The 24,335-nt window shown below is 42.7% G+C and overlaps 1 protein-coding gene across 1 annotated transcript in view; it reads left to right on the forward strand.

The window, feature by feature from the left end:
* b4galt5 (UDP-Gal:betaGlcNAc beta 1,4- galactosyltransferase, polypeptide 5) overlaps positions 1–24,335 on the forward strand; it is a 35,496-nt gene that overhangs the window by 4,236 nt on the left and 6,925 nt on the right. Inside the window, exons 2-8 of the mRNA XM_037102732.1 lie at positions 18,692–18,811; positions 19,079–19,192; positions 20,214–20,341; positions 22,886–23,002; positions 23,205–23,392; positions 23,484–23,606; positions 24,041–24,142. Of these exons, the coding sequence (XP_036958627.1) occupies positions 18,692–18,811; positions 19,079–19,192; positions 20,214–20,341; positions 22,886–23,002; positions 23,205–23,392; positions 23,484–23,606; positions 24,041–24,142 (892 nt within the window). The remainder of the gene's footprint in view (positions 1–18,691; positions 18,812–19,078; positions 19,193–20,213; positions 20,342–22,885; positions 23,003–23,204; positions 23,393–23,483; positions 23,607–24,040; positions 24,143–24,335) is intronic.

Here is a 24,335-nt window from a genome sequence, read left to right on the forward strand (position 1 = left end):
TTTCTCTACTGCTACATTCTCCCATAGTGTTTTACTTTTGCCATGATTATCTTTAAGCATACAATGCGCCCCAATCTGGCATCCCCTGTAGCATTAGAAGGGGAGTCCTGGCCGCAGTTGTGTTCACTGTATCATCGTAAAATGGCAGCCACGCTTTGAGGGTGAACAGATCACGTAAAGGGATCATATAGGAGGGAACTTGGCAAAGAGTTGGCAGAATAATTCAGAGGAGAAAGAAGGAAAAGATGGATTGAAAATGGAGGAGGAAGGAGGGGACATGGAGAGGATGAAAGAGATGAGCGGAGCTGCTTTCCTTCTGCTGGTTTGCACATCGGGGAACCCATCCAGAACACCTGAGCAGGGCTTCCTATGATACCCAGGTGGCTTCAGCGCTGAATGCCCCAGTTTCGCAGCTTAGTCCATTTCTCTCTCTCTCTCTCTGCCATCCCGTCTTCCTCGGTCTCTCTCTTGTTTCCTCTGTCTCCATGTACTCATGCACTGACACCCCAGCCCCTGTGTTGCCCCCGAGCATGGCTGCTGACTGATGCGGGCTGGGAATGCAGGGCACAGCTGGGCCTGATTGCAGCAGTTTATTTAATTAAAACATGAGAGGATCCCACCGGAGCGAAAGCTAGGGGAAGACACAAGGCTGTATTTATAGATTTCGAACACAGATGCACACACTCACACACCTCCACATCCTGGGAGAGCAAGGAAGACAGGTGCTTCCCTTTGTCTTCAGAGGCCCGGCTCATGCTCCCACCTGAGCGACTGTGTGTTTGCAAGTACATACTTGAGCATATCTGGCTGTATTACTTTATTTTATCGTCGTGTGTATTTTATTGCGTACCAGATTTATCTCAAGGTGTGGCCCACTGACAGCCTGTGCTCCACTACGTCCTTCAGGTTGCTTCACAGTGTGAAGCAATACAGACACGTATAATTGGCAAGGAATGAGGGGGAACAACCAGGGTTTTAAAGGAGCGTTAGAGTAACCGTGTAATGTAAAGGTGGAGTAAGGAAAAGGCTTAGACGGAGTTAGCACCTTGACTCGACAAGTTACAACAAAAATTTGCCCACGGCCCTTGAGAGTAAACTGTTCTTACGTGGTTGGTGACAACACAATCAGCTTTGATGTAACCTCTTCAGTGGAAGACTCTGACACATGCCTCATCTAGCTGTCATAGTTTCCCGAGAGATGCTTTTATGGCACAGGCTGTCTGTAAATACATAGACCCTAAGCAAATAATAGCCAAAGCAGATAAACACACTTCCTGCACTTACAGCCAGGAAATAATTGCAGGTCTGCAGGTGTCATGCCTTCAAGTAGGTCTGCTTTATCAGCATACAAGATACTGACAATTACCAATCATAAACATACCCTCTGCTGCCCAGTGCAATTTTCTCAGGCCCTTATTTTCAGGCTTATGAGAATGTGCCTGCCATCGTAAATAGAGATCATCTCAGTGTGTCCTCTGTCGGTAAAATGTGTTGTGTGCTTGTGTGTCGTTAAATCGAATACAACAAAATAGAAAACCACTGACAAATTTGTTATTTACTTAAACAGTGTTGCAATTGTTGCATAATCCATCTCTCTCAGCTTTAACAACTTGCTGTCACCACAATTATCTGCTTCATCTAGACTAAATGCGTTTTGCATAACATGGTGAAATATGCCTCATACCAGCCAGCTCAGGTGTTGTGGGGAAAAGTAATTCATGTCACAGTTTGATTTGATACAGCCCTCTTGGTATGCTCCAGCAGAGCGATGCGTTTGCATGAGGCGGAGGTTTATCCTTGCTTTCCTAAAGTCATTTTAGTTTTGACCCTGTTTTGCTTTCTGACACTTCAGCCTTTTGACAGTTTATGGCCAGTTGACATTTAAGTGACGTCATGTCAGTTCATGGTGTCGTGTGTGTGTGTGTGTGTGTGTGTGTCTTATTGTGTATTTGGAACACACTGGTTCATCGCAGCCGTCCACAAAACTCTTCTTAACGCGGTTGGGTATGGCTGCTGATTTTTGGGTGAAAGAGTACATTTTTTTGCCACCAGAGGGTTATTGGATTTTGTAGTTGCAGATGTGATACATAATCAATATATATGGTCATTGTCATGGTCAAAATATCATGACATCGTCGTGTGTGAGACTAGCAGCAGGACCATGTTTATGATTTGTGCTCGCCTTGTGCACTGTCATCATTCTCAAGGATGAGATATCATAGGCCACTTCTGTGCTATCACTCTGTGCACTCTCCACACTAATGGCACTATATCCCCCCCCTCCCTCGCTGCTACTGGGCATGCTAGTCTCTCTACAGTGTTCAGTGAAAGCTGTTTACCCAGAGAGTTTTTTACATTTCCTCTGGTCGCACCCACCAGGCTGTGTGTATGTGTGTGTGTGTGTGTGTGTGCCAGTGTGCACAAACATGATTGTCCATTCACGTACATGTATGTCAGTTTGTTTGTACAGCCACTTCCTGCTGACAATGCGTGACTTGCCTTTCCCCAGGAACATTTGAATTCTAATTTGGGTAAAAACTGGCCCTTGCGAAGATCAGATAGATTATCTTGGTACCAGGCAGTTTGGCGCTTTGCATTAAAAGGAAATGAAAATGTTTACATGAAGCTAAATTTTAGATGGATTGCAATGTGTTTGTGACAGCATTGTTCAGATGATGGCTGATCACCCGGATTTAGTTAATGGGAGTAACCCATTAACTTTAGTGAGATGGAAGACACAGAGTTCAACTTCCTGCACACGGAACATTTGTTCATCATGCTGCAAGGATTAGCTAAATCTGCACTTTTTTGATAAATGAACAACACAACACTTGCGCTATATTATTTACACCACTGGTGTAAACTGGTGACTTAAACACAAAACTAGCTGTAGTTAAACTGCTGCTCCAAAGTCTTGTAAAGTTTGTCTTCTTCACAAGTTTACAGGCATTCAAATTTGTAACATTGTTGGTGGTTACCATAATGCTCATAAACAGCCGATTCAGGCACAAAACCACTGGTTGTGGTAAAAAAATGGTGTGTGTGTGTCTTTGTGCAAAGCAGTGGTTTGTGAGTGTGTCCTACTGAGGATGTATATATGGTAGGCTATGTACTGGCGTGTGTGTCTGTGGCCATGTGTGCTTCGCAGTTGTGCTGCTTCTGTGCTGATGCCTCACTTGTATTAATGCAGTACAGCTTCTCTGGCACTCTCAAAGCCATCCATCTCTCGACATCAAGACTCACTGTAATACTACCCCCACCCTACCTCGCAACCTCCTTCTGCTGCCTAATTGATCCATCCATTTATCTCAGCCCAGCCAGCCTCTTAAGTCTAATTTCCAGAGGCTAGGGATAGCCGGGGTGAAATATTAACTTGGTGCCAAGCTGCCTCAGATAGATTCCATTGTGAATAAACAAGTTGATAGTGATAAATTATGCACTTTCTCTATTTAACCTCTGTAAAGTTCCTCAGCTATTAAAAATTTTAACATAAACAGAAAGCTATAAAATCAGAATGAAAGGAAAGCACGGATTGCCGGTAGCACAGCAGTTCAATCAAATACCTCCGGCTGGAGTACTTAAGGTCTGGCGTTTGACATTTTCACTGCAGTTACCATGGTTCCCTGAGGGCTTGTTCCCGACCAGGACTGACTCCTTTTTATTGTCACGGCAACCAAAGAAACATGCCACTCCTGTTCCCATGATGACTGGGGTGACAACTAATCCCCAAGGATACAGTCATTACAGTCATTTGGGACAGAGCCATGGACTCTCTCTTTGTCTGGGACAACTGTGCACTTTCAAAGGGACCCTTCAGTAAAAGTCGTTACAATCAGCATAAATGCCTTTAGACAATGCCAAGTTTTTCTTGTACTCTACCTGTGACGGGTCAAAACAACACTTGCCCCATAACTTAGATAAACATGGCATAACTGTGTTTTCTTTTTCTTCCTAGACCTTTTGCACCCGTAAATCTGCCTCTAGTGGTAGTCTGTTACGTCCCTGTACAGTCCAAAGGACATGTGACTCTAAATACTCTATTAACAAAGGAATTTAGTTAAACATCAATAGAGTGGCAGTTCATTGCACCTTGTGAGTCAGTCAGAGGCAGGAGCAATCCTCTTAAAGCCTTTCATTGACCGTGTGATACCCGACCCACTATCACACACGCATACATGCTCACACACACACGCACACACACAACCACTGCACACTCCAAATATGGTTTACTACGATACAGGAGGACACCACACTGGAAAGGAAAAAGATTCCATAACTATTTTGGCGGTGGCACTGTACAGTCTCAGTCTTTTCACTGTGATTGCAGGTGATGAGAAACCGAGGTATGAAAACTGGTGGTTATCATATTGTGAACATTTGCTTACTGTATATGAAGAATTTAATTCTACTGTATTCGTAGTTTAGGTTTTGTTTTTGGTTGAACAAGTGCTTTTCCAGACCTCCATATTGTATCATATTCAATAGCACGAAAAAAGAGACTTGATCTGATCGAGATTGTGATAACATGCTATACACAGATGAACCGTAGATCAGTTCCAAGAAGACGGTTCTGTTGTTGCAAGCAGTATTTATTTGGGTGTAAACCAGCAAAAATGATGACTGTTGGGTTTATAGGACAGGTAATCACATTCACAAATAGTTGAACCAAGTCAAAGAGAAACCCTGTGAACTTATATGAGGATAATCCTTCCTTTATGCTATAGAGGGCAGGGTCTGTTTAACAGAGTTTCACCCAGCTTTGTTGTTTTATTTACAATGATAAATTATGGTATGATTGATAAATGAGATGGCCTTCCCATTCAATGACATTGCAACACTCATATGGTAAATTCAAGAACTTGCGTACACAGTAATTCAGGTGCATCTGGTCACAGAGGTCTTTAACATCATTGAAGGTGTTTCCAGATATTGTCCTATGTTGATATAAACCATGGAAAAGGGTCTTTAAATCTTCTAAATGTTGAGATGAATCTAAAAAATTTGGTACAATCCAGGCATACTACTCTAACTCTTCTCAGTTGAATTAATCCTAAGCACAGGAAAGAAGCCATTCCTATTGTAGTTTACAAGGAAACATTTAGCAAAATATGATAATAAAGTAGAAAAAATACATCTATTTGTTTTATCAAACTTGGGCTTGAATTGAACTTTTAACTTTCCTCAAGCTAAATTCCTTTTCCTGTTACAGATAACGGCAAGTGACGTACATTGGCCTGCCAGTAGAACAACATAGCAACCAGAGGTCATCCCTATGCACACAAAGTAACTCTAGTCCTCTGTATTATACTGTTGTCTGTAAGATGACTCATGTTCAATCCCTGTAGTCTGGATATTTGACCATAGACAGATGGACAGTGGAGCTGGGTGCAGTATAGGTGGAGGGTGGAGGGTAGAGTGGGGCTGTGCCTATGTTTAGATGGAGAGTCATGAGTCCTTTTAGCGGCAGACTGAAGGTCTCGTGAAGAGGCACTAATCATTTATGTAACCCAATCATCCTGAGGAGTATCCCAGCCTTTGTTGACCAGGTCTGGGCCTCCTTTTGTTATTGAGACTGTTACCATGGTTACTTTGGTCATGCGTTTGAGGGTAGTCAAACTGTGACGTGTGATAAGGGTGAGAGGGTATAATCCAAACACAAATGTTGATGCAACTTGATGACGAGTGGAGCACTGGTAATGGTAGGGATCATTTTTGGGATGACTGCATCTGTTAACCCATTTTAAGTCTTTTAATGAATGCACAGACCCCTGTTTTTTTTCCCATACATGATATGTATGTAATTATTTACAATAAAATACACTATACATTTGAGCCACTTTTTAAATACTCTGTATAAAGTAGCAGAGCAGTGGACCCATGAGTTGTGCCCACAGCCAGGTATTGTATTCCCCAGGGGTGGGAAATAAAATAGATTATCCTTCTAATCCCTGCTAAATTAATCACCTTGCTACAGTCATTGAAATATCACTGCTTCCCAGCACCTCAAACAATATTAAAAATCAAGGAGGAGGTATGTTAACACAAAGGGAGAATTTCCTACGAAAAAGACTGGAACTGGAAATACCTGCTTGACTCTGGAGTTTGTCCCCCATCGTTTACATCAGAACTGCATCAGGAAGGGAACTGTATTGGCCATATTTTTCAATAAATGCATGTGCTTATCATTATTGCTTTTAAGACCAACTTTAAAAACTGTGTATTTGAACCCAGTGGACAAAAACTTGAATATCTGTTAGACAGGCGTTGGCCTGTTGGACCGTAGTTATTCAGCCTTTCCAGCTGTTTGGCTCTGAACTTGATTCCTATATTTCTGGAAACCTAGGAACAATTTGTTGAGTACCTGAAAATAATTGTTCTTGGAAAATTCCTGAGTCACATAAAACAAATTGCAAAGTAATTTGAATCTTCATGACAGATCATCTTGCTAGATATTTATAATGATTTATTTTTTCTAATTGAATATTATCTCTTTACCAATGAATATATTACAAACCTTTAGGTGGTTTTTTAGACTAAAAAAACACACCGGTGTGGATGTGTTGCTACACATGCTGGTGTGATGAAGCAATACAAACCATCAAGGAAACAAAATGCAACTTCCTGGAGAAACATAGCTGATTATTGAGTCCCCAGTTCAATCCAATCTCTGAAATACTGGCTCTTTGGGTTGGTGTCCCTAGTTGCCAATCCAAAGCGTCAGTGTTTAACCATCTTGGAATGAGACTCGACAATCATCTATCTTTCTCCAGGAAGTTACATTCCGTGCAGGAGGCACAGCAGCACCATGATGCTTGTCTTGATGCTTGCGAGTTAAGTAGCATTTAACCATACTCTACAAGCCACACCCACACTGTGAGTTTGCACTTAATAGACTGGCCAGTTTAGTGTGTTGCCAGGTGAAGTTGCACTTTGTACAGCGAAAGTTTAGCCAGAGTCTTTCCTTTTTTGTGCAGTGTCTTTTTGCTGGCCCTCTCTAGGAATTCTCACTACACCCATTATGGGGCCATATTGACATACCAAGGAGGCTGCATAATCTGTTGTACTGCTTTTTGATATCAGACTGTATGCTCAGTGTCCATCAGTGAACTTGTTGGAGTGGAGGACTCAGAGCTCTGGACCCTGGTGAATTATTAGTCTGAACACAACCATGATGGGATGAATTCTTTTAATATTCTGTGTCTTATAGTGCCCCCTTTGATTATTCTTACTGTTATATCAGTTCTTTTATTCATTGTAATTTTATTAGATTTTTTTTGCTACTGTAAAGCACTCAAATCAAGTGCTAGGCCTTTACATATAAAGATTATTTTTCTGCTTTTTCTTACATCCGCCTGCCTCGTTTCCAGGTAGCCAGATCAACACCTCAGCAGCAAACGCAAACAGTCAGCAGAGAGCCTACACAGGAGCTTCATTAGGAGGCTCCTCTAATAAAACCTCAGGAGGGCAGCTTAGTTGATTAACAAAGCACAGCGGTGGCCAGAGCTGATTTACATGCCCTGTGTGATAATGGCACAATTTCACCAAATGCTAATTACCAGCTGCTTTTGTTATGCTTTGGTTGGCCTCGAAGATTAGCAGTAAGATGAATAGGTGGCCAGACCAGACACCATTTATTGGATCTTCAGGTAGAGCTGTCATAACAAAAGACTGTCCTCTTATAAATTCATCCACTGTTCCTCAACTGCATCAACCAGTCCATGTTTAAAGTCTCACTGCTGTCACCTCCTTTCTTGCCTGCAAGGCTCAGTTTAATTCCTCAGCCTTTCCTGTAAAATATGTTTTTAGCGATGTAGCATCAACAGAATTGGTGTCATGACCTGGATTCTTGTTGGCAGAAATTAATTGGTTTGTAGCTGAAATCTGAAATTCATTAATCAATTTAGCAACGCTTTGAGTTGTTTACACAACCCTCAGTGCATTAGAGCAACAAATTCGGCCTTTCTCATGAAATATTAACTGCAGCTACCAAGCCCGCACAATGTCTTAATGTTTTCAAATGACTACATCAAGATATTTGTCATATGTGTAGCACTGGTACAGTAACGCTTTCCTCTCAACTTACCATGCACTTACCTTTTTCCAAGTTAAGCAGAATAACGTTTTAATTTAGCGATGGTGTGATTAGCCAGTTTACCTAGTGCTTGCCAGTGATTTTGGGCGTGTACACAAACCACAATGCCCTGTGTAATTACTGCATTAGTGGAATAATGGAAGCCAAATAGTTTGTTGCAGAGAATTAGATGTGGAAATCCGTTGGGAAGGGCATGTGTGTGACAACCCCCCCCACATCTTATTCAAGTGTATGTTGCTACTGTGGCAGCTTGGTATTCTAGCTGCCTGCTCTGGCCCATTTGTTCAGTCAACAGGAGTAACCTCCAGCTGTGAAGAGACCTCATCTTTCTGCTGGGAGGGGAATGTGGAGAATGGAGTGATAAGGAGCAAATAGGCAGAGACAGTATTGTGTGTGTGTGTTTGAGGAGTTATTTCAGGTATATCTGTGCATATGTGTACCTGTCTTTCTTTGTCCTCTTTGCACCCTGTACACTGAGCCACTGCAATAACACAAGAATGTTCTGGACAGCTGCCAAATATAAAAGCAGACGGAAGTGGGCTGGCAGAGGGAAATGGCGGGGGTACTTTGGGAATGAATTACTGCTCACCGGCCTTCAGACACCACAACTGTCTCACTTACTGTAAGTCCCAGTATTGGGACAGACAGTACACGTGGGTTAGCTGGTATCAATAGGATGACACATGCACTAAGTGTATTAATAAAGTGATAAACATCGTTTTGAAATCAGAGATTGCGTAAAGAGGAATGGGACTGGCCTAAGCGTGCTTAGGCAGGAAACAGACAGAAGAGTTGCGGTGAGACAGGAAGCAGAGAGGGCATGTGGAGGTAGGAACGCTGAAATGGATCTTGAGTTGCTTTAATGACTTGCAGTGTAGTTGCATTTGGCAGGAGTTGAGTTAAAGGCCGATTCAACCTGCAGTTACAGTTCACAGGAGGAATGCAATCCAATGGGCAGGGGGAGCAGCAGCAGATACGGAGGGGAAGATTAGGAAGAGTTATCAACACATGGAGGCATACTTAACACAGCATCCAAGAGCCACTGAAAAACCACCCAGCACGCTGGATACAATCCAAAACCTCGATCCTCATTGCTCATCATCTGTGGACGCTGCGCTCTTGTTGCAGAAGACACCCTGATATCACCCATATTAGCGCTTCAGTTTCAATAATGTTCTGCTTTTTTACAACCACACTGATATCTATCAGCTGATTTCTTTGAAACTTGTTGCCAAATTGAGGAACTTTATCCTTCTGCAACTTCTCACGTAGTAAATCGTAGTTGTTCCTCAACTCTCGCTGTCTTCCTCCTATTGCTTACCCCACTTGAATAGCGTCAAAATTCTCCTTTACTGCGTATGCACTAGGCGTATCGCTGTGTATGTTGCGATATGCCCAAAATTAGATGTGGACAAAGATGTTTGGGATAATTATAACATTTAGATTTAAAGGTGCAGTATGTAAAGGGTTTTAGTTGAAAACATCCACAAATAGCTAAAATTATCAACAGAAATAACAGCTTTGAGATACCAACATGTGTGTATTGTGTTGCAGAGATATCCATCGAAGTTAGCATTTTAGCTGGTAGCCCTGGCCTGACCCAGTCTGAAAAAGGCCCTGTCCTAGTAGTGTAAACACCAACACTCGTTTACTGTGTCTGTGGTCATTTTAGACCGTAAACTGTAAGATATCCTGCCTCGTTACATATCTTTTGTTTTTGATAACCACATTTGAGGGATCGCTTAAGAAAATATTAGTAAATTGGTTGACATTGAAATTTCTGCTCCCAATTATCAGTATCGGCCCCAAAATTCAAGTATCCGTCAGGTTCCAGTACACGCAATCTGTCTGTCTTTAACTCCCTGGCTCTCTCCCTTCATCAGATCCTTTTTCCAGTATTTGCTCTCTGCAGACTGAAAACAAGGGGTCCTGGCACCACTGTGTCATTTATGTAAATCTCCTCACTGCGTCTGGTCCCTGTGTTTCTCTGCCATGTAGTGGCTCAGCTGACGCAGTGACTCAGGGGAGGGTCACACATGCACACAAACAGGCAGCCATGTGCTCGCTCGCACGCACGCACACACACACACACACACACACACACACACACACACACACACACACACACACACACACACACACACACACACACACACACACACACACTCAGGACAGCAGAGCAGATGGAGGGGCACAGTGAACAGTGCAAGACCAAAGATGACCTCAAACTAGCCCCCATGCTGTCCCTGCTGGCATGTGTTGGTGTATGCTGTGTCTAAGTGTGATCTGTTATTTCAGAGAGACACCACCTATCACTAGAGACATGTTTTATCCCCCGCAGGACATTTTCCATTACATGTCATTTCCCAGTTCAATTATGACCCATGTCCATGTGTTATCAGCGCCACTCCTTATCTTTTATCTTTGGTATTTAGGCACATACGTCAACACTCCTCAGTGTACACCTCTGCATTTCTCAGCATAGACAACAGCTGTTTCTTCTGTCTGGAGGTTCATCTATCGCTTGGCTTCACTGATTAACCAGGGCAGTTCACAACAGCTTTAAAGCTAATAGCTTAGCAAAAAAGGAAGTGTCTGTGAGGAGGCTGGGTTTGACATCAACAGTACATACTGAAAATAGTAAATAGGTAAGAAAACAGTAGTCAGGCCCTGTACCTTTTTATTTCTTTCGAGAGAAAGTATCCAGACAGACAGCTAGAATATATGAATCAATTATAGTAACTGTTGACATCGAGGAGGGAAGTATTTGCCCCTGTTTTCACCCTTTCCTGTTCACTTGCACTGCTCTTTCACGATATTCATTGTTATACAATTGAGCTGAAGTACATTCTTTAAGCTATACGGACTATTCATTACTTTCACGTATGCTCTATTTACATGGAACGTACAACATCAACAGGTGTAACTTTTCAGGGGTAGTCATGGTTTTAGTAATTTTAGACATGTGGTAAGCTTTCAACGCTGTGTCATGTCTGTTGGCATACTAGAACACCTGGCATCTGCCATGCTGAGTTTAAAATTACAAGTGTAGCCTGCCGGGTTATATTAACCTGACTCTTTTGTCTCTCTCAATCAGTGTAAATAGAATTGTCACTGTTAGAATTGTACATACTTAAAGAAGCCCTGTTGTGCTTTTATTTATTTTTTTCTTTTCTTCAGTGTTTTATATGGGTTCCTGTGTGTAAAAGATCTGGAAAGTCCAAACCAATGGGAGCTGCTTCTCTTTTTTGTTTTGGGCTTTTGGTTGGGGAAAAAAATGTCATTTGTAGAATTCATTTGGGCTCTAGGAAGTTGTAACAATTCAAAAAGATTAATCGTAAAAATAATCTGCTGATTAATGGATGCTTAAAAAAGTCGTTAGTCACAGTCTTATGTGAAATGCATCATTTTGTGTTGTCTTACTCAAATTTTTACTGATATGCCAGTATAGTTTGGTCCCCATCACTATTTTGTGACATAACAACCCTCACTTTTACCCTGGACTTCCATTGCTGTGACTCCTGCAGGCTCATCCTGACCTCTGACAGTGGAAGAGTTGAAAAGTGTGACCTCAGGTAGTGCCATCATGCTAATACCTGAAATCCCACCCTTGCGTAGCACCGTATGTCATGCATATTGCATCTGCATGTGCGCAACAAAAAGCAGCATGGTGATGAGTAGCAGCTAACAGTATGTAGGAGTTTGGGGGAGTTCCTACATTTCTCAAATTTGGAGCACACAGGTGATTTGTTTAGTCTTCTTCTATGTTGAAATACAGGATGTGCTCTGACTGTTACCTGATGTTGCAAGTCACACACAGGAATTTAACACATAAAAAATAGAGGATAAAATAGAAATGTGATTTTATGGGTCATGAGGGCAGACGTTTTGACCTGGTTACAGAGTGGTGGAAGAGGCACAGAAGAACAATTTTTGGGAGACGGATGACTTTTGACTGAGTGAATGACATCTTGCCGGCCAAGAGGATGCGCAGAAATAGGGGGATGGGGAGCACAAGTGGTTCGGATGCTCTCAGGAAGTGGGCAGGATGCCAGAGACTGTGGTAAGTGCTGACGTCATTTCTGTTGTGGTGAATGAAGAGTACTCAGCCCGTCAAAGAGACATCTGCTCTGAGAATCTTGTCTTTTGAGGGTTTGTTTTTGGCTGCTATGCACTCTTACTTTCTCCGTCTCCTGTCTGTCAGCCAGCCAATCTGTTTATGCGCTCCAGACCAATGGAAGATCGAGGCTCTTGGGAACTTTTTTGTTGAGATCCTGCGCACGTGACGAGGGGTTCTGGTTAATGCAGTCCTGATGGCTCTTCCTGTCATTGTAGTGGTCTAACACACACAGACACAGTCAGGGTGTGGTGCGAAAGGCCCTGTGTGCGGCCCGTGTGCAGTGCATCTGTGTGGTTTGGAGGAAGTCTCATGATCCACTTATGACCAAGAGCCTTGTGACCATAACTAGGACTGGATTAATACTGTCCCCATCAGCATCCATGACTGCTTGTGTTTATTTCGCCTTGTTCTGTAAGTTAACAAGCAGAAAACAGATTCACACAATAAAACATATACATTTTTATCCATGTATATGTATTTAGTCGGATAGTCCACACATGGCTCCCCTCGTTCAGTTTGAGTACGTCAATACTAATACATCCTCCATCTCTGCTCTTAAATCCACTTTGTGTTCTTTCCTGTTGTGAACTGCAGACCATATCCAGGAGTTGACAACTTGGCTGTTGTGAGTGTCAGCTTCCCGTTCACTGATTGCGTGTATCGCATGACAAACAGAGGAAGAGAGACGTACAGTGTTAAAAGAACAGGTCATAGATGCACCATGCGAATGAAACGGGTGTGGAATTAATGGATGGTTGTTTCGGGGGAACTAACAAACGCATGTAGATTATGGAACAAGCAGCAAACACACAAGCCTTTTGTCATCGGCACAGAACACCAGAAAAAAAATCTACATTTTTGATTACATTTGGATGCTGATTGGAGCTTAAATCACAATTGATTCCTAAATGATCCCAATTGCACAAAGGAATGATTAATAGCAATTTTGATGGTTCCTTTATTATATAAACAGTTCATCAAGCAAAATAACAAACATTTTCTGACTGGTATGCATAAAAATATGATGATTTGCTTGATTTTTCAGTTTATTTTATTTCTCTGCCAAAAATAACAAACACAACCTAAATTTCATATATAACCACGGCCCTTAATGGACAACGGTTCAAATATGTTTTTACAGCCCACAGTTCATAAGATCAGGAGGGCCATGCCAGCGTGCATGTGTGGCATCTTGACAAGCATAGCAACTGATTTAAAAAATGTCAGATCAAGGAGTATGATTTATTGATGGATGCATCAGACTGTACTATAGTGCTATGTGTTCATGTGAATACTTTATCAGGCCTTTCCATTCAAACAAAATGTGGGTAGTAGTGGCTAAGTAGGCCAGCGAGATGTTGTAGCCTGCTGAAAAGAAACACATCTGGCTCGAAGTTGATCACTGTATGCAAGACTTAGCGTCATTCTGTCCCTATGCAGAATTAACAATTAAAGGATTTTTAGCTGCTCACACTGTTATTATATCCGTCACAGACTGGCATACATTGCATAACAAACAAACCAGCCAGTTCCTCCTCACAAGTGTCTCACTCTAAAAAGTCCATGTGGAAACAAGAGCTATATAATAATACTGCTGTCAAGCCTAAACCTTACAGCAGTGTAATATGATATGTGAATACCGTCAAGACAAATCAATGTGTGAAACATTCAAATGGCAAAAGTTAATTAAAAGTTTGACTTGAAACTCACTAAACTGACCACACAGAGATGTATGCACATTATAACACTCTAATGGATCTTATGCAGTCATTATCTCACGATAAATGATGACAGTATCTTGCAAAAACATTTGTTATTCCACGGTATTAACACAGTGAATAATTTCTTGAGAAGACAAATTAAAATCACAGGGAATAGGAGGAAATGGTGTTTGACCCATGATTGTTATGGCCTTCTCAGTTAAAACAACTGTCGTTAGAGGAAGGGGGGTGAGGGGGCAATAATCTTGACTTATCGTCCTCGCCTGATGTGTACTCTTTTTTTTTTTTGTTTGTTTGTTTTTTTCGTTAAACCCAAAATTGATACAGCGACTTCATGTCTTTGCATCTATGTGTCTCTTGAGGTTTGCGCAGAATGGCCCCTCGGGAAAGCGTTACACATCGCTGGTTACATAAGCTTAAGTTACCCATGACAACAGCAGCGGTGGGGGGGAGGGTGGGGAGGAGGTGGCAAGAAAAGAGGAAGGAGAGGGAGGGATAAATAAAGATACAGATAAGATTGAGTGACTAAACACACGGAAAGAGTGGAAAATGGAAGTGACACATTCCACCTTCGAAAGTAGAGGTTTTTTTTGTATAGTTTTTGCCCATGAAGGAATGCAAGATGAGATAAGTGCAAGACTCTGTTTGATGGACTTTGTTCTCTCCTTGTCAATTTTAAAATAACTTAACTGCCAATGTTCATCATGGAAATGGCATCTCCTCAGAAACTCAAATATTTATAAATACCGGAGCTGAGCACGCTTCCAGATGTGGTACTGCCCCTGTGTTTTTTGCCACGGCACACATCTGAGGAACCTACCAAAGACGGTATTGATTTCCTCAGAAAACCAGCCGTACATCTTGTCAAGTTACTCTTGAACTATTCTCTCCAAGAGTAGAAGGATTCCTATAAGGATTGATTTTATTTATTTGTTATTTTTGTTTAAATACTCAATGAATTCAGGCACCCAGTAGGGATCATTGCCTGACTCTGAAAGACTCAATAATAACCTTCAAAAATACTGGATTGGAATAAAAATGAGTCACGAGTGGTTTGTGCGTGCATACATGTGCGAGCTGTGGTTCCAGTGGGTTTTGGTGGTGATTGACAAACAGGGTACAAGTGACGAAATGAACTGGTACAGAAGAAAAACTGTTTGCACAGACAGTCACCAAAAAAACTGTTTATTTAAACAGTGATGAAAAATAAAGGGTTCATGCTGGTGAGATTTAAATGTCAGATAATGGAAGGTTTTATATTTAACTCTCGAAACTGTTTATTACTAAAATGTGTGACTTGTATGTGCTTGTATGCGTGTGTGTGTGTGTGTGCGTATCGACTGAGAGGGCAGCCGTGTGTTTGTATCGATTGAACACGGCCTCAGGTTTTCTCGGCATCACTTGCAGAAGGTCAGAGGAGGTAACACACCGGCCCCTTCGGATCAGGTCCAGTAACGGTTCAAAAAAGATCATCTCCAATCTCCATCTCATGTCAATCCTCCAGTAAATCAATACGCTCAAATTAGAGTGGTTGTTCCAGTTAATTGTGAGAGATTTAGTGCTAATGCTTTGAGTAACTGGCCATTTACTTTCCAACAGCGTGTTGAAACGGTCCGCTAAATCATCTATTGCCAGTTCAGAGTGTTACACTAGTGATGGTGTCATTAATTCAGCTTCTGCGCCGACATTTTAACACATTCAGCAGCATTCGCAGAGGAGTGATGCATCTGCACCCATAGTGCCCTACTTCCTGGGTATCTTTATGCATGTGTGGTTCTGTGCGTGTCACTGATACATGGTGGCAGTAAAAATGACCCTTTCTGCAAGTGACAGCTTTAAACGCTGAAAGCTATGAGTGAATGTATGGTGTATCACTGTGTGTGTGTGTGTGTGTCTGTGTGCATGCAGAAGCCATTTCTTCTGGGAGAAAAAACAGCCTTTCAGCTCTTATCAGGGAGCTACCAGAACGGGACCGATCACCTCCCACTGCTGAGCTATCAATGTAGAGTTAACTGCCTTTCAGAGGAAAAGCAGAATAGGGGTGGGTGGTTGTGTGTGCGGGGCCGTGTGTGCATTTCCTTTTTTTGCTTGTTTGTTGCCTTTTTTTTTTTCTTCTTTTTCTATTAACCTCAGTTACTGTACAATCCGGATGCAGGGCCCTGTGGCTGGAATCGAAGGCCTGCAATCCATCATTTTGATTGTTTACTTAAACGATAGGAACAAACTGACTTGACAGCAACTGATACAAACCACATCACACGGAGACGGCAGCGAAGGGAGATGAAGAGGGGAGATAGAGGGAAGGACGGATAAGTGGAAAGGGGGGAGAGAGGGAAATGAGAGAGGTGGGCCGGGTTTGGCACGCAGACCAGCTCGTTCTGTGAGAGCTATACAGGACAAGGTTGTTCAAGGTCTCATGTCATGCTTGACGGGTTCCAGTGGGGGGTTTGTGATAGGATGAGAAGCAGTGTGTGTGTGTGTGTGTGGGGGGGGGGACATATGTATCAAATAGTTATGCAGGAATGCCATGCTCCTTACCAGTGCTGCATCAGAATGTGGTGTGTGTGTGTATGTGTGTGTGTGTGTGTGTGTGTGTGTGAGTGAGCATGCGTGTGTGCGCGCCCCCTTGTTTACATGTCCAGCCGGTCGCTAATGGCCTTGTGTTGCAGCCTACCACACGAGCCTCCTCCAAACTCAAGGTCTCTCATGTTTAATTGCATTTGTCACAGTTTGTAGTCTTGAATACCTCAGCACTAACCATCACCCTGCTCTCCAGAGTGCACATTTACAGAGAGGATTGTATGCACGCCGCTTTGTTGTACAGCAAGCGTTTGCATTCCTCATCTCTGCGCTCGAAGACTTGTTAGAACAAAGCAACTGACTTTATGAACATTTTTAAAAAATGTTTTATGAGTACGATATTTTGCATATAGTACCAGTATGTAGTTTGCTTTGCTCTGCAGGCGATGAAGCAGGTCAGTGTGGTGCTGTGCATATGTGTAAAGCAGATCTGTAGCCGTGACTTGTCCTGGTAGTGAGATGCATAGATCTCAATATGTTTGGCAGACGTGATGAGGAGATAACCAATATGTCAAAATATGTCGGTGCCTGCAGGACTGGATCACACTCCAGAAGCCTCTTAGCATTTTTCCATCATATGGCGCCTCACAAGGGCATCAGGGAAAGTGTGAGCGTTAGAGCTGTGCACACAGGATGTGTGTGTCTGTTGATCCGCTTCTGCATGTGCGCCATTTAGGCTGAACAGGATCTACAGTAGTCTGTGTTTCTTATTTTCCTTTTCCGTTATTATTGTTATTATCCTTTGCAAATATGCTTCGGCTGCACTGTGATGTTTGCGTGTCTGAGGGGTAAAATGAGAACATTGATTTCAGTTACCGCTTAGCCGCTAGTCTCTAGTCCTGCAAGCCCGGCAGTTTGTACAAAACAAGATGAATGTGATGGAAACTGTAATACAATTACTAATGACAAATCACATCCTGTATATTTCTAGCTCAGCAGTAGTGATGCACGCGCGCCGGAGCATGCACACACACAGACACACATCTACGTGCAGGCGCAGAAGGGTGTGGATCATATTGGGATTGCTTTAAGATAGATACCGATTGGATTAACGGCCAGAGATTGTGCAGTTGGATACAGATTCACTGAGGCACAGATCCATCACTTTGGCAGTATTGTGCTGGCATGCTGCGCCAAATAAAGAAACAGGAGTTGTAGTCATTGTTTCTGAGAAGTTATTCCAGGAGTTTGTGATAAATCGTCTTTTTTTGCTTTGCCTCCTGTGACATTTTGACATCAGACATTTGTGTGAGTCACAGTTCTAGAGAATGTGGAAGCCACAGCCTCTTTTACGTGCACATGCTCATGCAAGCCTGCATTTGAGGTGTAGGCGTGAGAACGGGGTTAGCTAGGACCAGCGGTTTCTCCCAGTTAGACCCTTGCCCTATCTTTGTTGCCATGCACCGCTCCTCGTTTGCACCATTAACCCCTAATTGTGGTCTTACTCAGGGCATGTAGCTGACAATACACTGAACAGCTGTGATAAAATGTTTTAAATATGATATGCGGATGTATTCAGGTCTTGTGCATGATTGCAGGTTGATGTTGCAGGTCACATTTTGATGTGTGCATTGGAAACATTACACACTTCTGATGCGTATTATGGTACTTTGCAGATAGACAGAAGGGCAGGATGAAACATTCAGCGCTTCCTCTTTGCAGGACTCCATGCTGTCTGTGCAGTGCAACAAAAAAAAAAATAGTCGACCAACAAGTCATTTCGCATGAATATTAAGCACTTAAATTAGTTTGAGTTGCAACTTACTTCCCCATCACCATAGTCTGTCATTGTCTTGTCTTGGTTGGAATGAAAGCTCCTCATTTTCGGTGGGAAAGTCCCCTCACTATGTCACCAAGGCCCATAATTGGGTTTTCTGGTCAAAAGAAAAGCATGGCAAACATGAACATTGTTCAAGATTGTTTCTTACACCAGGAGGAGGGATGAAAGGAGGAAATGTTGATCATGAGTTCAGAAGATAACGATGTCTGCTTCTTTTATTTATCTTTTATAAATAGCTGTATTCATGTATGCACTATCATACGCTGATAAGCCTAAGGAGGTATTGTTTTCGAGCTGTTTACCCTTTCTGCTTTACCTCATTTTTTACTAATGTGACTTTCATGTGTCCAAGAATAACACCGCTAAACTCTCTGTCCTCCCCCCTCCTCTGTCTACAGTGAATGAGTATGTGTTCATGGTCCAAGCCAGAGGGATCCAGATCAGAGAAAACGTGAAGAACATCGGGGCTCAGGTTCTGGAGCAGGTGGTGAGGGGGGCATACAGTGTCAATGGCACAGGTAATAATGTACACCTTTATACATGCGCATGTATTTTGAACGCTGAGTTACGTGGACATAAACACAGTTGCCGCCCTGGTTTGATAAATAAAAAGCGAGAGAGTTGTTGTCCTTGAATCACCTCCAGGTTTACTGTGACTCACTCAAGTGTTTAGAGCACTTAGCTTGATGAACAATAAGATACAAGAGCATAGAAACAGGGATAAAGATAAAGTCTGCTTTAAGCTGTGGCTGGTGGTGATGATGTTTTATGTGTGTGGAATGCAGATTATTCTTATGACTTCAACATGAGTGAGAGTGATGCTCCTCCCACCACGTACCTCCCTGAGGACTTCACCTACCTCCCCTCTCAGGTCTGCCCCGAGAGGATGCTCTCCATGAGTAAGTGCACTATTAATGTCTGGATTCAAATTATGTCTTTAAAGGTCACATAGTGTAAAAAAGTGTCTTTTTTATTTATTTATTATAAAGCAAGTTTAGGGGCCATATACATGCGTCAGGACTTTCCGTAAAGGTTGTGACGTCGCAACTATACAGTCATCTCCCTCAGCAAGCTCCTAGGGTGGCCGTGGCGGCGAAATGCTGTCAGAGCTGACGGGAAATAACGGTTGCGGTGCCTTCTCAGCCCATTGAGCTGACCAATCGGCACAGACTGTACTTTTTTTTTGGCAGTGGGGTCTTAAAGAGACATTAGCTGATACGGAAGGTATCAGTGGCGGTCTGATAACCCGCAAGGTGATGGAGTAATGGATAGTTTATAGAGAAAAAAATATTTTAAAAAATAGAGAAAAATGTTTTTTTGTTTTACTTAAAAGCATGAAAACCTTTTCTCATAGACAGTATGAACCTGAACATGCGTATTACATTTACATGGGACCTTTTATATGACTCCATCTCCTCGATGGGCCTCTCTGTGACTAGAAATGGTTGTTATACTTTCTCAGCTTTTCTTGGCCTTGAAAAATGTTCCCTTAAGTGAACTTTAATACGCTTGTGTGCGTATTTGCTCTGATAATGAGAAGCTGAACAGTTGAGAACGTGTGTTTGATTTCAGCTTTGATTAATGGTGCATGCAAATATGTTGTAATGGCACAGAACAGCTTAAACAAGCCATTTGTGCCCCAGATTGCGCCACTGTTAAAGGCTTTGACGAGCGTTATTCTTTTTTTTCCCTCCTCCCTCAATTTCCTCTCCTCCTTCTATTGCCATCAACATATTCCTCATTTTATTCCTTTTAATCTTCACCCCTCCGTTTCTCTCTATTCTCTCTTATTCACATGCCCGTCATGGCTCTCTCTTGCTCTCTTTCTGGCTTTTCCTTTTTCTCGTGGCTATTTCTGGCTCATACAATCTGTCTCCTTTTTCCTCTACCTCTCTCTTTCTTCCCCCCCGACACACACAGAGGGCAGGTTGGAGGTGAATATGAGTGAGGTATCTTTGGAGGAGGTGGAGAGATCCTTTCTGGAGGGAGAGCCTAGCATAGCCCCAGGAGGCTACTGGAAGCCCAACGACTGTTTACCTCGCTGGAAGGTAAGTGTGGATGTGATTTTGTTAAGAGGAGTGTTGGCTGAAAAGCACTGTGGGATACAGAGACGGGGGAGCCGAGGCACACAATGGAGATGCTTCCATGCATGGCGCAAAGGGGTCAGTGAATGGGTTTTAGCATGAAAATGATCCAGATCTCCTTGAAAAACACCTCTGGGAAATGTTTGCAATGGAGTTCAGAGTCTTGCAGAATAAACTGTAAAGGGCTTTGAAGCTCCTCTGTCAGCCCACTGTGTCCCACACCCATTGTGTTAATCCTGTAATTTGTCACCAAATCTGTATTTTACAGTACATCAGCTATCTATTTGGATAGTTTCAGTATGATTTGCTGTAGTGTTGTAATAATAAGCTGCAGTTAATCATAAAACGGAATGCCATGTGCTCTTAAGATTAAGGCATTAAGTGTCACTATTACATATGCTAAAACACAGACCTATAAATGGACATTGCTCTCAAGTATTTAGCATAAATTTGGTTCAGGGTATCTTTCGCTGTATCCAAATGTCTGGACTTCACCGCTCCTGCAAACACTTGGACTTTGCAGGAGCGTGCCTCATCAACCACATCACTAAACAGAAATATTTTGTATAGGCTGTAAGGGTAATCAAAATCAATTTTATCATTGTAGTTTTCAGGCCCGTCAATCAGCTGCTTACATTTGCCTTGCGGTCTCAAGTCTGCGCAACCTTGATATCCAGGGGATTGACATTTCGGTTAATCTCCAAGATGTAATTTGTTGTACTGCCAGCAGGAACCACAATCAGGGCAAAAAAGCGAGAAAGAAAATAGAACAATAAATATAAAAGAGCACATCATGATAAGTTGTTTTAAAGGCCAGTGGCAGCAGGTAGAAATGAGGTAGAAAAGTTCATGCATGATGGCACAATGTCAAGACCTCAGCCGATCACAATTTACTGGATGAAATCATCCCACAATGCATGAGAGAGAGACAGAAGTAATGGTGGTGACAGTCATCCATGTCCAATTCTAGGAAGTTTGTGGCATTCACAGTCCACTGATACAGTTCACATCCAGTAACCGGCATGTCTAACACATGTCCCATGAGCAAAGTACAGTACGTGTCACAGATGCGTTTACACCGCTCGCCTGCTGATTCTGTGGCTCACTGTGCAAATCAGGATGATGCAGCTGGTCTGTCCCACATTCTAATGCAAAAAAATGTACACATGCACTCATATGTCACCGAGTATTACGCAAAACATGAATCCAGAGCTTTCTGTGTGCCCTGCGGCTCTGTTTCATGCTTGAACCAGCCTCATCCACCAGCCTCTTTTTATCGCTCCCTTTTTTTTTTGGTCCAACAGAGCAATCGTGCCTGCCATCTGCCTGTCGGTCTCTCACATTCATTTGCCCCGAGGGACTGCGTGTATTCCGCCACCAGTTCTTTATCTCCCTCCATTTTCTTTCTCAGCAAATCTATCTCTCTCTCATCAACCACAGTAGTTTCTCTTTGTTAGCAACGCATTGTTTTCCATTTCGCTGGTTTTTTGTTCCTTGCTGTGACAGTTTTACCTTTTTATTGAGCTTCAAAAGAAGCTGAAAAGCAGGGGGCTGTCATCAGGACTGCTCTGTGGGGAAAAATAAACCGCTAAACATTTAGTGCCTTGGTGCTCCCATGATTGATGCATGCCAGATCGCATTGTAGAAATGAGATTTTTAATAACCTGCCGTGTATTTGTCATGAGTCGGTAATTACTGTGGTTTGGCAGGGTCTTCACCCACACTTTCCCATTTATGTACTGCTGAGCAAACACAACACTCAGGAACATTCACATTGTGCATATATTGCAGTTTAATTTCGTTTTAGTTCCACTGCAGGGAACTTTCACAGGGACGAGGAACCTTTGGAGGAACTCAGTATGTTTCCACTGCAGGGACCAGGGCCTAACTCAAGCACTGGGACAAGTATTTAACCCCTACGTGACATGACTTCACATGAAGAAATGCCGGAATACGAAAGAACACATTTCAGAGACTTAACCACAGACTGTTTTTTTCAAAATGATTGGCAGGGATAACAATAGCGTGATCAAATGGAGCAGATACAACCAAATGTTGCTGATGAGACACCTGCAAACAGGAGCCTTTCCTAAACAAAGTGGAGTAACAAACAACGTGTCGATAAAAAAAATCACTCTGAAGTGATACTCTCTGAAGTGTGCTCATACAACATAGACACGCTGGGTTTCACAAGGTGTCTCGCATAGACCTGAATACAGCCGACACTACATTCTGAAAGAACAACATCTGAAAGATTGGCCAATGGCATTGTTAACACATAAAGTTGCACAAAAAATCTGACACGGAAAAAGAGACGTCACTTTTGTAAACGTCAGCAGACTAAATTTGCCTAATCTTCATGGAAACACAAACAACAGACTGAGGGCAAAAGTACTTCCTTGGACTAGTTCTGAGTGCTGGGGATGGAAACGTACCTTTTGTTGTATGATCGTTTATATGCATGTCCTTTCATCTACATTGATCCATTATCCATTTTGTGTCCCTAAGGTGGCAATCCTCATCCCATTCAGGAACCGACATGAACACTTACCCATTCTACTGAGACACCTGGTGCCAGTGCTACAGAAACAGAGACTCCAGTTTGCCTTTTATCTCATTGAGCAGGTATGCACACACCTAACTGATAGATTCCCGTGTAAAGTCCAAACAGTTGTTGATAGTGAGTTTTGTTCTCAGCTAATAACAATGTCTGTGTTTTACAACAGATAGCAGGTTGAAATGGACGCACAAAGCAAGCTTTTGCATGACACCCTAAGAAGAAGGGAATTGATATGATATTAAAGTATCTCATTTTATTTTTCTTCAGGGGGGCACAGAGCCTTTTAACCGAGCCATGTTGTTCAATGTCGGCTTCAAGGAGGCCATGAAGGACTTTGACTGGGACTGTCTGATCTTCCACGACGTGGACCACCTCATGGAGAACGACAGAAACTACTACGGCTGCACCGACATGCCCCGACACTTTGCGGTCAAACTTGACAAGTACTCCTACATGTGAGCCCTGGATTCTGTCTCTATAGGCGTATGCACCGTCAATGTATCCCTTACTTAATACAAAGTTAATATATGTAATTGTCCCCTGTAGGCTTCCGTATAATGAGTTCTTTGGTGGGGTCAGCGGCATGACGGTGAAGCAGTTCAAAAAGATTAATGGATTTCCTAATGCATTCTGGGGCTGGGGAGGAGAGGACGATGACCTCTGGAACAGGTGAGAGGAACACACACACACACACACAGACATTACAGAGCTTACAGTATCACTGACATTAGGCTTGCTCAAAAGATGAGCTCTGTCAGTTGGCACACAGCAGGCTTTTGCAATGCCTTTTGTGTAGTTTTTTTTTCCTTTTCCACACACCATTGTGGCCTCTCCCTCCACCAACACAGCTCCCAGGCAGCTGTACACACTCAGGTCTCTCAGTATACACTGGCAGCTCTAATTGATTCACTTGTTGTGTAATGTTTCTGTATGTTTGTGTTCAGTTACTGTGCAAACCTTCCCCTTATATATTTCTTGTATTGCTGTCTGTTGTAATGCACACAGAGGTAATATGATCGTCATGCCTTCTATGAAAACATGACTGTGCTTGCTGAACACTCCTGTGTACATAGCTTAATGAGCATTCAATGTTTTTTTTAAAGGGTGCGTTATGCCAACTACACAGTGAGTAGACCGCGAGGAGACCAGGGACGATACATGTCTATTCCACATCACCATCGCGGGGAAGTCCAGTTCCTGGGAAGGTTGGTTTGCACGCACGCACGCACGCACGCACGCACGCACGCACGCACGCACGCACACACACACACACACACACACACACACACACTCACTCACCCTTTGGTTAAAAGTTGAAGCTGATAATTGGAATGAGGCTTAGACTCATGTGGTGTAAGCCAGTCACATGAACAGCCAGAACAGTGACTTTGAGAGAAT

This window comes from Acanthopagrus latus, chromosome 7, assembly GCF_904848185.1.
Source record: "Acanthopagrus latus isolate v.2019 chromosome 7, fAcaLat1.1, whole genome shotgun sequence".
In the NCBI taxonomy this organism is placed as follows: domain Eukaryota; kingdom Metazoa; phylum Chordata; class Actinopteri; order Spariformes; family Sparidae; genus Acanthopagrus; species Acanthopagrus latus.